This window comes from Crotalus tigris, unplaced genomic scaffold (genome assembly GCF_016545835.1).
Source record: "Crotalus tigris isolate CLP2741 ecotype Arizona unplaced genomic scaffold, ASM1654583v1 scf7180000018101.4720394464:4744507, whole genome shotgun sequence".
Lineage (NCBI taxonomy): Eukaryota > Metazoa > Chordata > Lepidosauria > Squamata > Viperidae > Crotalus > Crotalus tigris.
In genome coordinates, this window is record NW_024096823.1 from 2,338,514 (window position 1) to 2,353,537 (window position 15,024).

At 39.3% G+C, this 15,024-nt stretch overlaps 1 protein-coding gene across 1 annotated transcript; it reads left to right on the forward strand.

The window, feature by feature from the left end:
• Window positions 1-3,509: 3,509 nt before the first annotated feature.
• On the forward strand, window positions 3,510-13,312 carry LOC120309992 (small integral membrane protein 10-like protein 2A). Its single transcript, XM_039347816.1, has 2 exons — window positions 3,510-3,781; window positions 8,491-13,312. The coding sequence occupies exons 1-2, from the start codon at window positions 3,584-3,586 to the stop codon at window positions 8,509-8,511; spliced, it is 219 nt and encodes a 72-aa protein (XP_039203750.1). The 5' UTR covers window positions 3,510-3,583; the 3' UTR covers window positions 8,512-13,312.
• The last annotated feature ends 1,712 nt before the right edge of the window (window positions 13,313-15,024 follow it).

Here is a 15,024-nt window from a genome sequence, read left to right on the forward strand (position 1 = left end):
GGATAATGTTTAATTGTAGTTATACTTTCTTTTGGTTCAGGCAACTTTGGGAATGGAGCCAAAACCTTTAGCTGGAAAATAGTTATGCTTCTGGACTTTGTAGGCAGCCATCTCTGGAATGGCTCTTTCCTATTTTTCTTTGAAAGTTGCTTCTCCCTCAGAGAAGTCAAATGAGATTCAATGATCAGATCACAAGGATAGCAATATTAGGAATGGTGGCCGAAAGCAGTCACCCCAGTTTTTGAAATGCATATCTCAGGAGGAAGAGATCCTCATGAAATTTATATGGGTTGTACCTGGAACAACCCTCAAATCAAAAACTAAATCATTATTTCTACTAACTTCCCATTGTTAGGCCTCATCGTGGCACCACACAAATCATCTCTACTTAGGGCTGCAGAAACCACTATCAAAGCAAAGGTAACCCCCATGCTCACAGCTGGAACCATAAATAAGCAGAATTAAAATTTGAGCTTTTTTGGGAGAGGTGTAAGTTTCAGAATGGCAGCTCCTGAAGATGAAGCTTTTCTGTTCATTGTGATGGTCAACAGATTTACCACCAAAAGCTTGGTCAGATCACATTTATGCTCATAGCTTGTCCATGTGTGCTGCAGGCCTGACAGATTTAGTTCGGGGTCATTAAGGGGACAAATACAGTCAACTGGAGGTCAGTCTGTTGCAATTGTTCTTAAATAGGCTAAGGACATTGGCGTGTTTGTTTCTCAAGCCTAGCTTATCATAGAAACTACCGTAAATGCCGGCGTATAAGACGACTTCCGCGAGCGCTGAAATCGGCGCCAAAGACGGGGGTCGTCTTATACGCCGAGTTGTCTTATACGCCGGAAATACTGGTAGTTTCTGGCGTATAAGATGACGTTCTAGGAATGCGGCCCGGCTATAAAGATGGGGGTCGTCTTATACGCCGGGTCGCCTAATACGGCGGCATATACGGTACTGGCATGTCTTGGGAGTGACATCCTATCAGGAGCTGGGCCCTGGTAGCCTGACTGGGCCCTCATGCAGTTAGCCTTAGGGCCTGAGGAACAACACCATCAGGGATTAATCACCATTTTTCTGAGCTTCTTTCCTATGACAATCTATTTCTTAAAATGTGTTGAGCAAGGACTTCTGGAGTACAAAAAACTGGGGCTCTGGGCCCCTGCTCCCCTGTGAATAGTGGGAACTTATTACTGAAGACACCACTGGTTATAGAGGCCTGTCTGATTCCAGGGGGGATGGAGTGGACGGGAGTGGGGTCTGGTTCCTTAGGGGGCAGGGGGGGATCCAAAGTTGCAGTTGACAAGAGTCATGAGCTATCATTTCAATAGAAATGGTTGTGATTCAGATTTGAGCAAAGACGAAGATGCTGAGTGTTAGAAGTAAAGTCTTCATCCTGGTTCATCCAAGCCGGGAATAAATAAGCAAACATGGTGACTGCTTTGGGAAGAAGGTTACAGTTTATTGCAAAAAGATGGTTCTTCAGGAAAGTGCAGAGGAGAGAAGGGCTGAGCACATGGGGTAGTAGGCTTTTATACCCCCTCTAGCCTTGTTTGGAATAGTTTCCTGTTCCTGTGACATGAACCTTGAGGCTGTTTCTGAGTGTTTGTCTAGGCCTTCATATCTGTGATTTAATCCTATTATCATATCCTGCTTCCCAGGTGATGGGGCTGATTCCTAGAGTTTGGGTGGGGTATGCAGATCTTCTCTTTTGTCTTCTTGATTGCTCTGGCTCCAACTTTCTGATGGTTTTACATCTGCATTTGTATGGGGCTAAAGTCTTGCTTGGGGCAGAGAAATAGATTTGGGGCCAGGTTTGGTTTTAAAAAGTCCTTTTGAGGAAAAATATATTTTTCTGCCCTTTTAAATATTTTTTTCTCTGGGCTAACTTCCCTCATGAATATATAATATACTGCAGATGGTAAATAGTAAAAATGTGCCAAGAAGGGATAGGAGACTGTTGTTAATAAAGAATTGGAGAAAAAAAAAGAGAGATGATGCTGAAGTAAAAGTTCACACAGTTTGCAAACTAAACCAGCAAGCAGAAATCTCATAGTCTTGCATAATTAATTTATAATATTTGCCAAGTGGCACATTAGTTTGTCAAGAGTAATTAAAATAAAAGAGGAATTGTGCGATCAGCACTAAACACAGTAGTGTAACTAACTGAATGCACTTATGTTAATGTACCTTCTTACAATTCAGATGTAAATTAGATGTAGTCTCTGAGCATATGAAAAGAGATTTTGGACAATCTTTTTAGGTAGAAAAAATGAACAATTATACAATTCCAGAATTACACATTGCAAAATTAAGAGCAAGGTGCATACTTTTCAAGCAAATTGGACTGGTCCATACAGAATTACTAATGGCATTTTTCCAGGTCTGCATTCATTGACTACAGAGACAGCATTGCCGGGTTTATCATTTCAAAGTCAATTCCTTACATCTGCAGTTATATATGCTTTGTTAACTACACACATTATCTATTAGTATCATTGTAAAAACGTATGTAGTGTCTGTTCATAAAGTTACCTGTGGAGGAAAGTTCTCTACTGACTTTTTCACATGATGTGCCTAAAATCCTCAGAATGGATCAGCTTCTGAAGAACAAGTCTGCTTTGTATTAAATAGCTTAGATTCTGAAGCCATCGTCCCAAGAGTCACACTGTATATTATGCCTACAATTATCTAAAATTGGTGGAGAATTTTTGCCCTTCTCTAACTTGACCTCCCCACCGAACGGTTTGATAAGAAACGGGAATTCATATTGTTGGAAACAAATACATATTCCTATATACATTTGGGTCATGAAAACCTACATGTGAAGTTTGCTGTTTGAATGTAATGTTAAATTCTGATTGCTAAGATAAGCACTGGTCTTTAGCAAGAGACATCCCATCTCAATACCAATGGAAAATGGCCACTTTGCTCCCTCTCAACCTGCACCAAGGACCAGAAGGTAACAAAACCCAATCATCCACAACCCCTTACCCTTGTTTGTAGCCAGCATTGTGCACTAAAAATAAAGTTAAAGCGGGAAATCACACCCTGGCATGATCCCCAAAAGCAGCGTACGGTTTGTAACTGACAAGCGATTGCGTAACCCAGGGATAGGCAATCTTGGTTCTTTTATGACTCGTGGACTTCAACTCCCAGCATTCCTGAGCCAGCATGGCTGGCTCAGGTATTCTGGGAGTTGAAGTCCACGAGTCATAAAAGAGCCAAGGTTGCCTACCCCTGGTGCAACTATTGTCAAAGTTGTTATCCTAAGTCCTAAGATTTAAAGACAAAACACCAAAGCGGAAAGCTCCTTATTAAAAAGCAGAGTGGAAAAGCCGGGCGGGCGGAAGGCGAGGAAGATATCCTTATAGGAAAGCCTGGATTGGTCGAGGTGAAGCTGAGCGACTTGATGCAGGAAGCCTGCGTCATTGTCAGCGACAGCGCGAGTGACTTGATTTAGCCCTTCAGCTGCGCTCCGTTCCATGGACATCCGGGTCTCGGCGAGTGCGTGCGGAGGGCGGAGCCTACGAGGCCTGGCTCGGCAGGTGTGTGTGTGTGTGTGTGTGTGTGTGTGTGGGCGTCGATGGCGGCGGCGACGTCGGTGCTCCTGTCCGCCTTGGCTGCCCGGCTTTCCCAGTCGGCCACCGCCCGCACCTACGGCATCTTTTGCAAAGGGCTGACGCGAACTCTCCTCATCTTCTTCGACTTGGCTTGGAAGCTCCGCATCAATTTCCCTTACCTGTACCTCGTGGCTTCGATGATGTTCAACGTCAGGCTACAGGTGAGCTTTTCTTTGGCTGTAGGAAGGGCTACCCCACACGGGTCAGCCTTTGCCGGCTTTACTTATTTTAAATTTTATATTTTACTTCCTGCACAAACATGGTTTATCAGCAAGCTGAGATTCCTGGACTCATCGCCCAACCAAAGGTAACCTTAGAGATGGCTGGCAGCGACATGAACTTACTGAACTAACCTTACTTTCTGGGTTTGCACTGCCTAATTAGCAGTACACTTAAGCGTGGTTACTGAGTTACCATACCTCGTGGGTTCATCCAATAAAATAATTTGTTAGCTAATTAAAAGGAGTTTGCCTACCACACAAAGCCACATGAAAACAAACCAAGGTTAAATATCATCAAAGATGTGTGTGCTGTGAATGTAGCTGCTGAGGATTAAACTCACCTGGCCTAAATTAAAAGGTAGTAAATCATGCTGATTGTAATGCTTACCTAACCTACCTCAATGGTTTTTTGAATTAACTCTGTATTGCAGATTTTCATGATATGTCAAACCAAAAGGTAAGTCCCTTGGAGTAATTTCCTGCAACATCCTGAAGTGGAATTAGATAATGTTTTACTAACTAACATGTATATTCTGCCCAACCCTAGAGCTTCAGTGACTAGCAACCAAATAAAAGCACTTAAGATGATAATTATCATACAGAGAAATGACAGTAATAATATAAAAGCAGGATATGACAAAAGGACATATTACAACCAGTGGTAGGATTCAAATATGTGAATAACCAGTTCTCTGTGTGGATGCTGCTTCTGAAAATCCATTCTGGCCGGCCTGGGCAACAAAAAATTAGCTACCGGTTCTGCTGAAGTGGTGCGAACTGGCTGAATCCCACCACTGAGTACAACCCTCTTAATTTCCAAATGAGGAAGACTGGGTTTTTTAAATCCATTCTCAGCCCCAAATACTCTTTGGGTAGCTGTGAGCCAGATATTCTTTCTTAGTCCAGCCTACTTCATAAGGTGGTTTTGGTGAGGGGAAAACAATTGAAGGAGGAAGCATTGTATGGGTTCCACTGAGGACAGAAGAAACATGAATTTTACTTGAGCCTAGCTGAGCTAGTGAATGTAAATAAAGATGTATGCACTCATTTACACACTCATTTAAGTTCAGAATTAGGTTTATACATTTCTTGGTTTAGTCCAAAGACTAAGATCAGGCCTCAAGACAAAATTGGGGTTCAGATTAAGCTGTTTCAGAAAATGATAAGAGTCCCTCTTTCTTTGAGGCCTTTAGGGTTGTGTTAATCCAGTACACTAAGCCACAAAACAGCCACTCCTTGCCTGGCCAATTAGTTTTATGAGTAATTGTGCTGTGTAGTTCTAGAAAATTGGATTGAGTAAATGGATAAGAATAGTGCAGTTTGTTTCCTATTCCAAGATTAAAGTGAGAAAAGCAAATGTCAGTCATCTCTCTTGTTGGATTTGAACTGTGGCGTACCCAAAATTAAAAAAACATAGATGAGTTAATAGTGAACTCTGTCCAATAAATACATTTTTCTGAACTCTTAATTATCATTTGTGTAAAACATTTTGGTTGAACTTTCCAGGTTACAGTGATTTGTTCCCAGTTAAGTGATCCTTGGATGATCCCTTAGAACAGGATTTAAATGCCATGAATGCTAAATATCTCAGATGTAATCCTATGAAAGGATTGATTAACCAGCAAATCAGCAAACAATGTTACACTAGCTTAATAGGCAATCTGTGGCCTTCAGATGTTATATAATTACACACATGCTTTGACCATGCTTCTAGAAGTACTCGGAATTGTAATTCATAAACATCTGGATTTCTGTAGGTCACCCTACAGTAGATGGACAAATACTATCAGCTGGTAAAAGGCAGTTCTGTATATCTTACTGATCTTCCCAACATTGCTGCAGTATTATTTTCTGTATGTTTGTTAACAATTGAAGGCAACAGGTGATATTTTATTTTGGAATATGAAACTTGTTAACACTGTGCAGGTAGAACTCATTCGGTTTCTTAAAATTGATTTCTCTTACATTTCATACATTTCTCTATAATGTGTTCTTATGATGAAAATTGTAATCATCTTGATCCAAAAACTAGTCCCTTAAATCTGGATATGCTTTAATGTTCCATTTAATGTGTTTAAGAAAAGATGTTCCAGAATAACTCTGAAGTGTGACACCACAGATCACTTTGGAGCCTTATTGGTCTACTCTAAACAAGCAATTGTCGGATGATAATGTTCTGGTATTTAGTTTATTGGATAGTGGCAAATGCCACATTCAACAAAGTGTAAAAAGATTTTAAATTGCAGCAATCTAATTGTAGCATAAAAGCTAAAGAGTTCTAGAAGAGAGAGAAAATTAAGTTTCTGAAGTACAAGTACCTGGTTTTATGAAAAGTCGGATAGTGCATGCTTGTTGTTAATGCCATAGAATGCTATGTAAAATAAGGTTCACCTTTCACAGTTTATTAGTACTGCTATTACTTACAGATGGTCCTCGCTTAACGTGCCATTGTTTAGTGACCAAAGTTATGACAATGCAGAACAAGGAGTACTTGCAGTGGGTTCTCATAGTTGAAACTGTCAGTATCCTCACTGTCATGTTATTGTGATTCAAACGTTTGGCAGCAAGGCTTGCTATTACAACATCACAACATCCTGCAGTCACAATTGCCATTAGCGACCTTCACTGCCAGCTTCTTTCAGTGGAAAAGCCAGCAGGAGATTGCAAATGGTTACGTAACTATGGGGCAATGCAACCGCGTAGGATTTGCCTAACAACAACTGGAACTGTTGGAATCAGTCATGTGCCTTGTAACAATATTGCTTAGCAATGGAGTTCCCGGGGAAGAGAGGTCTATTGTATATGTTGCTCCATTTCTTTAGATATTGATTTGTTTTAATTACATTGAATAAGCAGCTTGATTTACATACCAAGCTAAGCTAAAATCAAACAGATTTCAGAATAAGTTAGATCAATTGAAGTGTCTTGTTTTATTGAGCCGTAAAATGTAAAAGGGGCTATGGTGGTGTTCTAGTGTAGTTGATGGGTTTTTATTTGCTTAAAGTAGTTCTATGAGATGTTTTGGGGGTTTAATTTACTATATAATCTATGCATTAACAAGTGATTATAACCAAAATGTATGTTTTACTTTTTCCTCTAAAATGGGAATGCCCTTAATAATGAATAATAGTACCAAAATAATATACAGGTAGGAAAACATCAACAAATATAAAAAAGTCAATTTAAAAAAAAAATTTAAACCATGCTGTGCTGAAACAGGATTATAAAAATGACGATTAGATTTGTTGAATCAAATGCAGATTAAATAATACTTTATGGCCTTGGCTTCTTTCACCAAATGTTAGTTTAATCTATCCACAGTTCAAAGTAATAAACTTATTTGATTCCTCAGATAGGCAACTTGAGACCACGGGGGTGATGATTCTTCATCATCATCATTACATGATGATGATGATGAGTTGGAAGAAACCTTGGAGGTCTTCTAGTCCAACTCCCTGCTCAGGCAAGAGATCCTATACCATTTCAGACAAATGGGCAGTCCAGTCTCTTCTTAAAAACTTCTGGTGTTGGAGCATTTACAACTTCTGGAGGCAGGTTGTTCCACTGATTAATTGTTCTGTCAAGAAATTTCTCCTTGGTTCTAGGTTGCTTCTCTTTGATTAGTTTCTAACTGTTGCTTCTTGTCCTGCCTTCAGGTGCTTTGGAAAATAGCTTGACTCCCTCTTCTTGTGGCAACCCCTGAGATATTGGAACACTGCTATCATGTCATCCCTAGTCTTACTCTTCATTAAACTAATACCCAGTTCCAGCAACCGTTCTTTATTTGTTTTAGCCTCCAGTCCCCTAATCATCTTTGTTGCTCTTCTCTGTACTCTTTCTAAAGTCTCAACATCTTTTTTACATCGTGGTAACCAAAATTGGATGCAGTATTCCAAGTATGGCCTTACCAAGGCGTTGTAAAGTGGTATTAACACTTCAGCTGATCTTGATTCTATTCTTCTGTTAATGTAGCCTAGCACTGTGATGGCTTTTTTGGCAGCTGCAGCACACTGCTGGCTCATATTTAAGTAACTGTTCACTAGGACTCCAAGATCCCTCTCACAGTTGCTACTATTGAGCAAGGTACCACCTATACCAGTGATGGCAAAGCTTTTAGAGACCGAGTGCCCAAACTACAACCCAAAACCCACTTATGTATTGTCGGGTGCTAGATGGGTGTGGCCCATTGGGTGGGTGTGGCCCATTGGGTGGGCGTGGTTGCGGTGGTAATGGCAGATTGGATGGGACAAAAAAGTTCAATCAATCAATTCCAACTTTGCGAGATCTTTTTTTTTCCCCATGAGAAGTTGAAATTGATTGATTGAACCTTTTTTTTTTTTTTGCACATGGTGGCGGAGGCCTAATGCAAAAAGGTTTTATAAAAACCAGCTGAAGGCCTAGGACTGGGGCGACAGCGCGCGTGCTCACAGAGAGGGCTCTGCGTGCCACAGGTTTGCCACCACAGACCTATAGCGTACCTGTAAATTATACTTTATGGTCATATCCCACAGCAAAGTTTCTGTAATCTAAACAGGTCCCTTAAAATAGTTAACTGGTCAGTTCGGTTTCAGATAAAGCTATCAAAATTGACTAATTTTATGGTTTTAATGATAACCAGTTTATTTTCCTGTATTTTTACTTTCTTGCAGGTTCATATTGAGATTCATTAAATTATGTCTTTCGTTACAACCAGCAAACATTCCACCACTTACTTTGGATTACTACAATGCAGAGCTTTGAGGACAGGGAAATGATGCCTTTCTCTTTTACCTGTATGGCCCAGGAAGAAGATTTGGGACACCATCACCTGCAGCAAAGGACTAACCTAAGTCAGCATAAGCAGATCCTTTACCTTCTAAGGGTCCTTTTCTTACTGAAGAGCACTCAGATGGCTCATCATCGCTCGCAAAAGGAATCTTTCTCTCTCAAAATGAGATGCTGCCCTCTGTTTCAAGCTATCCCGCTGTCTGATATTGGTGAAAAAGTCTTACCACATTGGAGTAAAGTAACAAATCAAGTCATCGTATCCAAGGAATCACTTGGTTTATTAGAGAAAGATCTCCTGGAGAAAGTCTTTAGTCCCTTCAAGAGCATTACAATAACTGATTGGTTAGAGAGAGGTCATGACTTCATTAGTGAACCAAACAGGTGGAGAACGCTTTATACACTCTGCACATTTTTGACTATCAGAGCCCCAGCATAACCAGAAGCGACAGTTGTTAGAACTGGAATTAAGGGTTGGCGATGAAATGCACCTTGTGTTTCTTGAGATGTTGATTTGCAAGGAATTTCATTCTTCAGATTTGAAATCCAGCCTGGCTGCTTCATTGGGTGAACATCTAGTGCGGCTTTTCGGGGACCAACATCTGTCTGTTTTTTTGATTTACTTTAACCTCATGTCTTTACCCAGTAGCTCTGAATATACAGAAATACTTTCCAGCATAAAATATCCAAGCAAGAATCGTCAGGTATCTCAGTGGTTGCTTAGCTATATGAGCATTAGCACTTCAAATCTCTGTCGTGTAATAGTAAATATATAAAAAAGCAGAGTTTGGAAGTGGTAGTGCTTTCTGAATCTGCTTATTGAATCTTCCTCACTTGTTATTTTTAACATTTTTTTCAGAAGCCGAGTACCGGTGTGTTTTATAATACTCTGAACAATCCAAATTTAACAGCATTACGGAGCTAAACCGACACATAGGCCGTCAAATTGATTCAGTACAACCTTCAGGAATCCCATTTTGTTACCACCTCTGTGTTAATACCAGCACATTATCAATAGGGTTGAATTGGAACAGTATATGCCTGTGGATTGTTGCCATATGGTGTGAGAGCAAATGTTTTGCAGCTTTTACTATGTATTGTATTCCTACCATGCATATAGGATGGGGGACGTTTTTCCAACGTATTTCTGAGCCCCCAGAAACATTAAATATGAGGCAGGCTGAAAGTTTTAAGGGAAAATAAAGAAGTGGAAATCTTACTGAATTACAGTTTATTTATACATGGTCCAGCAATCCTCATTCTCTCGGGTGCAACAGCATGCTGGTTTGGGAGATGGAAGTCCAGTTAAACATATCAAGCAGGTAATCCAAGTTGAGAAATGCTGGTTTAGATGCTACAGCGTTTTCAGCTGGCCTTTAGGCAATACAAAAAAAAAAAAACTGTTTTTTTTTTAAAAAAACCTCAAGATATGTTTGTAATGTTCTGAAAGCCTAATTGAATAGCCTTCTATAAAATGATAGTTGGCTATAGCTGTTTTATAATTATCTCTATTGCTATCTGTTTCCAGGTGCTTAAGGGTAGGCTAAGATGCCTTTTAGGTACTATTACCGGATTTAATAAAGAATTGTTACACATAAGGCAAATATTTTGAGTCAAAAGCCAAAGGCCTGGTTTCTATCATAGGATTAAATAAAGGTCATTTTTCCATTATACCTTTTGATGATGAGGGATGTAGTTTCTCTTGAATATTGAATTATAGTCTAAAATATATTTACATTGGAAGTAGTGGCCTTGCCAATCCTCAGTAGCATCAGTGCTTTAAAAAAGCTATGTGGGTGTTCCCAGCTACCAAAACTTCAGTATTTGGATGTGCAGCCTGCAGGACCTATGAATCATTAAACATTGTAAGTATATTATTGTGTTTGCAGTTGTACTGCTGACTTGTAGAAAAAGTAATCGAACTTCATGACCCTTTAAAGATTCACCATTTTATTATTAAAGATTCACCATTTTATTAGGCAGGCATTTTTGAGACTATGTGCAGCTGATGAAGTGACTTATGTGCAAAAGTGCATGCGATAATTAGCTTATAGCACAGAAATCTTTAGCACAATGCTAAGGTTAGCTCTTTTCCCTCAATAGGTTGCTATGATTATCCATTTTAAATGGCAATGCTGTGTAATACATTAGCAGTGAGGTTAAGATTTCAGAGAACAATGTTCTTTCAAGCCAAGGGGATTTCAACCTAGTTGTAGAACAATTCTTAAATTCTTAAACTTGAATATTTCAAGTTTCCTATTTCTAAAATCTTTTCCACAAGCTTACAGGAGTCATGTTCTGATATTTTCCACCTGTGAACAATGTATATGCATCACTTTCTAGTGTGTTTTAAAAAGGATTTTGATGAGAGAAAGTTATGCAGCTCTTTTAATCAAGTTCCCTATTGCTTTGTGTTAAACTCCTAAAGAATTGAAACATTCCAGCCGAACAGAAGGAAATTTGGATTTTGCCATCCATATCAACACATCCACAACTTTGTGTAGCTTGATAAGGTTTACATTCAGCCTGATTCTCTGACATTTGTTTCTTATTTTCTATTGGCAAAATTAGCATGCTAACGATAAACCAGAATCCAGAATCTTGACTGATAAAACTGAAATCATGCTTAAAGAAACGTCTGTGAGATGGCTATTCTAATTTAAATATAACTATTGTCTATGTAAAAGTTCTCCAATGTCTGAAAAAGCTTATATTTCATGTACCTGCATTTCAAGGATGAAGCTGAAATTGCCTCAAGATCCCCATCTATCATTTTGGATTGGATTGTATCTTTTTTTTAGTAAAGTCTGCACTTTATACTTGGAGACAGGGACTTATTTTCAAATGTTTTTTGCACTAAAGAATTATTTCATCAAGTTTACATAGACATTTTAGTAAGACTTTGTTAGTAGGAATGGGGTAGGCAGGAGTAGGTGCAAAAGAGGGCCTTGTTTCTCCAAAAGTCTGAAGTGGCTTAACACTTGGACTATAAATGACTTTTGCTGCAGCCTTGTGCAAATATTATTGTTCATTTTGGTACTGAACCAATCTATGTATTGAGCTGTAAGGCCACTACTCAGCCCTTAAAAACAGGGTGGTATGGACAACATAAGGTATTTTGTCTAGTTCTTATATAGCAAACAAAATATCATTGGCAGGGACCAAGATGGATTACTGTCCATATGTGGATGTTTATATTTTATGACATCTGTTTATTTTTAGAAGAGTTGATGTACCAAAGGTATTGGCATTTGAACTTAAGGTATACAATCCCTTACAATGTCCCTTTGTTTTAAATGTTAGTTCTAAAAGGCATTGGCCAGTACCCAGCTGTCTTCTGAACAACCATTGAGGTCCTGCTCAGCTGCTAGAGAATACTACAGTGAAGCAGTTGAAGACATGCAAAAATGTTCACATTTACCGATACTCTTTAGCAGTGCTTTTTAAAAACTTAACATATGTTTAAACTAGGATGGATGCAAATGCTGCTCTGCCTTACAAATGATTAAATTCTTTTATTTCAGCCAAAGGCTAGCACAACTGCTTTATGAAGTCGGGCATTATCCACAGGGTGTTTTTTTTTTCCACAGCATCTTCACAAGAGAAGCAGTCTTGGATGATTGTGGCTGATGTTTTTCATGATTAAAAATGCCTTTATATATAGCCTTACATTGAATATGCACCTGTATTCAATTTCATATGTAATGCCTGGATTTGCACACTTGGGATGCTTTTGTTTTATCAGTAGTCTCTGTTGTAAGGTTTTGTTCATGCTTACATGGATGTAGAATTCTGCAAAGTTTTTCCCCCCTCCAACATTGTAAGAAGATGATAATACTGGGGGGGGGAGGGAGGAGAAGAGGAGGTTGCTTAGGATGGTGTGAAACTTCTGAGCCTAAAATAATTTATATGAGTATGAAACCATTACTAGCCCCTCCTCTTTGTTTAAAGAGAGAAAAGATTGCATTTCTAAATCATAGGTGTCCCAACTTTTTGGCTTGCCTGGCACATATTGAATGAAGAATTGTCTTGGGATGCATATAAAATACATAATATAATTAATGTATATAAATCACATAATTTCAAAAATTTACAATCTTTGGGGCCACATTACTAGCTGTCCAGGGCCGCAGGTGGCCTATGGGCCACCAGTTGGATGGGTCGGACTAAATATTTTTGTGATGGAACTTGACAAGTGTAATTTTTCCTACTCCCTCTGGAGGAAGTAAATCCAGCCAACATCCTGTTTGCATTCTTTATATTTGGTGTATTTCCAGGAACCTTATTAAAACTGCTTGAAATTTGTCAGCTGTACTATGCTGAACTGAATCTATAGATTTTTTTGCTGAATTAGCTGGTACACTAAAAACTTCTTTATTCAAATCTGGGGGAGAGTTCCCATACATGGAAAATGTGTATTGAATTACAATTCTTGAGTTCCTCGATTTCAGTCTGTGGACATAATTTCAGAAGTCTTGCAAGAAACAGGTGGAGGTTTTTTTTTTTCATGTTCTCTACCCAGTTTCCCCAATCCATGTCAGTTTGGGTGAATTTATGCAATACATTTCAATTTGATACGTTTCAATGTCTCCTCACTGCACCTGGCTTTGCTCACCCTACAGAACTATATTTTAATTATGGGTTATTAAAAAACCCACCATTGGCTGGACTGGCAAGACTTGTTAATAAATCAAGCTTACAAAATGACTTCACAGGTTGCACTCAGAGTCATTGCTAATTTGTGGCTGGGGGCTGTATTTGGTTACAAGCTTTGGAACTGAGGCTGGTTTGAAATTTTCCTAACTAGACATTACCTGTGGCCTGCCACCTGGCTGAACAAACAAGCTGAAACCAAAGACCATGGTTTAAAATTAACAACGGTTAGGTTTATAGACTGCAGTAAACTCTGTACTCCTCAGTGCCCATGTCCTAAGACTGACAGGCATTGGGATTCAGCCAACACATTTCCATCCTTGGCATTGAGCTTCAGGACAACCCAGAAGTATCAGCTTGATTAAAGCTATTGAACCCAGCATCTTGTTTACAAGAACGCTTTTCAGATTTTGTGTAGTGATTGGCTGGGTTTGAACATCATTCTGAGCCAGAGTCTCTTAAATGCTGTTATGTAGGTCATCTGATGGATTTGTGGCAGTCCAAGCCTTGAGGAAATACTATTGGGGAGGGGCGATCACTTCTAAGTTACTACGGGTTGGGATGGTTTTTTTTTTTTTTTTTTTTTGAGATCTCTAAACTCGGGCATGTAGTTTTCATTGTGCAACACCAAATTCCAAAATATGGTGGGGATGTATTTTCTCACCTACACTGAGCAAAAGAAGGAGATGGTGTAGTCATCTTCTAAGTTGGAATGTTTTTAATGGAACTTGCCCCCTGCTCCACTGGTTTGAAAAAGAAAACAGATTCTTCCTCTAACTCCCTTTCAAGGACATCATGCAGTCTTCACCACCATTACAAAATATAGTTAAAAATGAAACAAAAGTGTTCAGATACAAACTCGGCTACCTTTAAAATATCTCCAGTAGCCTAGAGCAGGGGTAGTCAACCTTGGCTCTGACTCGTGGACTTCAACTCCCAGAATTCCTGAGCCAGCATGGCTCAGCATGGAAACCTCTCCCTTTCCCCTCAGCATGGCTGGCTCAGGAATTCTGGGAGTTGAAGTCCACATGCCTTAAATTTGTCAAGGTTGAGAAACGCTGGCCTAGACGAATTTGGATACCATCACTAATTCAGTTTTTAAAAGTCCTCTTGCCCCAAACCATCCTAGTGTGCAAAAGATATTTCAGTGTTTGAGGTTTGATCTGCAGGCTCTGTTGAAAGTTGATTACCGTAAAGTTTTGTCTTATAAAATATTATTAGGGAATAGTTGAAGCAAAGGCTCCTCCAGGACTGGAATTCTTTAAATGTAAAAAACAAACAGGGATTGTGTGTATTTCTTAAGCAGATGATGATGAAATTGCTTGCTCTTACCACGTGAGGGTGCTATACGTCAAATAAAGGTCTAAGCATTGGGATTTCTGAAAGACTTTCATGGGGGGGGGGTGAAACGTCTGTGCTGCATTGTGTGGTTTTTTTTTCTTGTGCCTCTCTTTTAGCAATTTAGCCTAATGTATCAACATTGAAATTTGTGTATTTGTTGTGATTGTTTAAATTTGAACATGCCACTGTTTTTTTTTAACTGAATTTGAATTGAAAAAGGAGAAATAAAGTTTTCTTGGTAAACAGTGAACTGCAAGTGGGAGAGAGAGGGAATGCTGTTAGTGTTGCCATAAAAAAAACCCCACCCGAATATAGGTAGCCCGCGACTTTTGATGTTTCATTCAGTGACCGTTGGAAATTACGATGGTGCTGAACAAAGGGATTTATAAGCCCTGCTTGAAGTTAGGGCTGCTGTAGGGCTGCCA

Bases quoted from the DNA above. Each gene is read 5' to 3' on its own strand.
- LOC120309992 (XM_039347816.1), top strand. From the start codon at position 3,584: ATGGCGGCGGCGACGTCGGTGCTCCTGTCCGCCTTGGCTGCCCGGCTT. The intron at 3,782-8,490 runs GTGAGCTTTTCT...ACTTTCTTGCAG, and splicing joins TGTTCAACGTCAGGCTACAG to GTTCATATTGAGATTCATTA.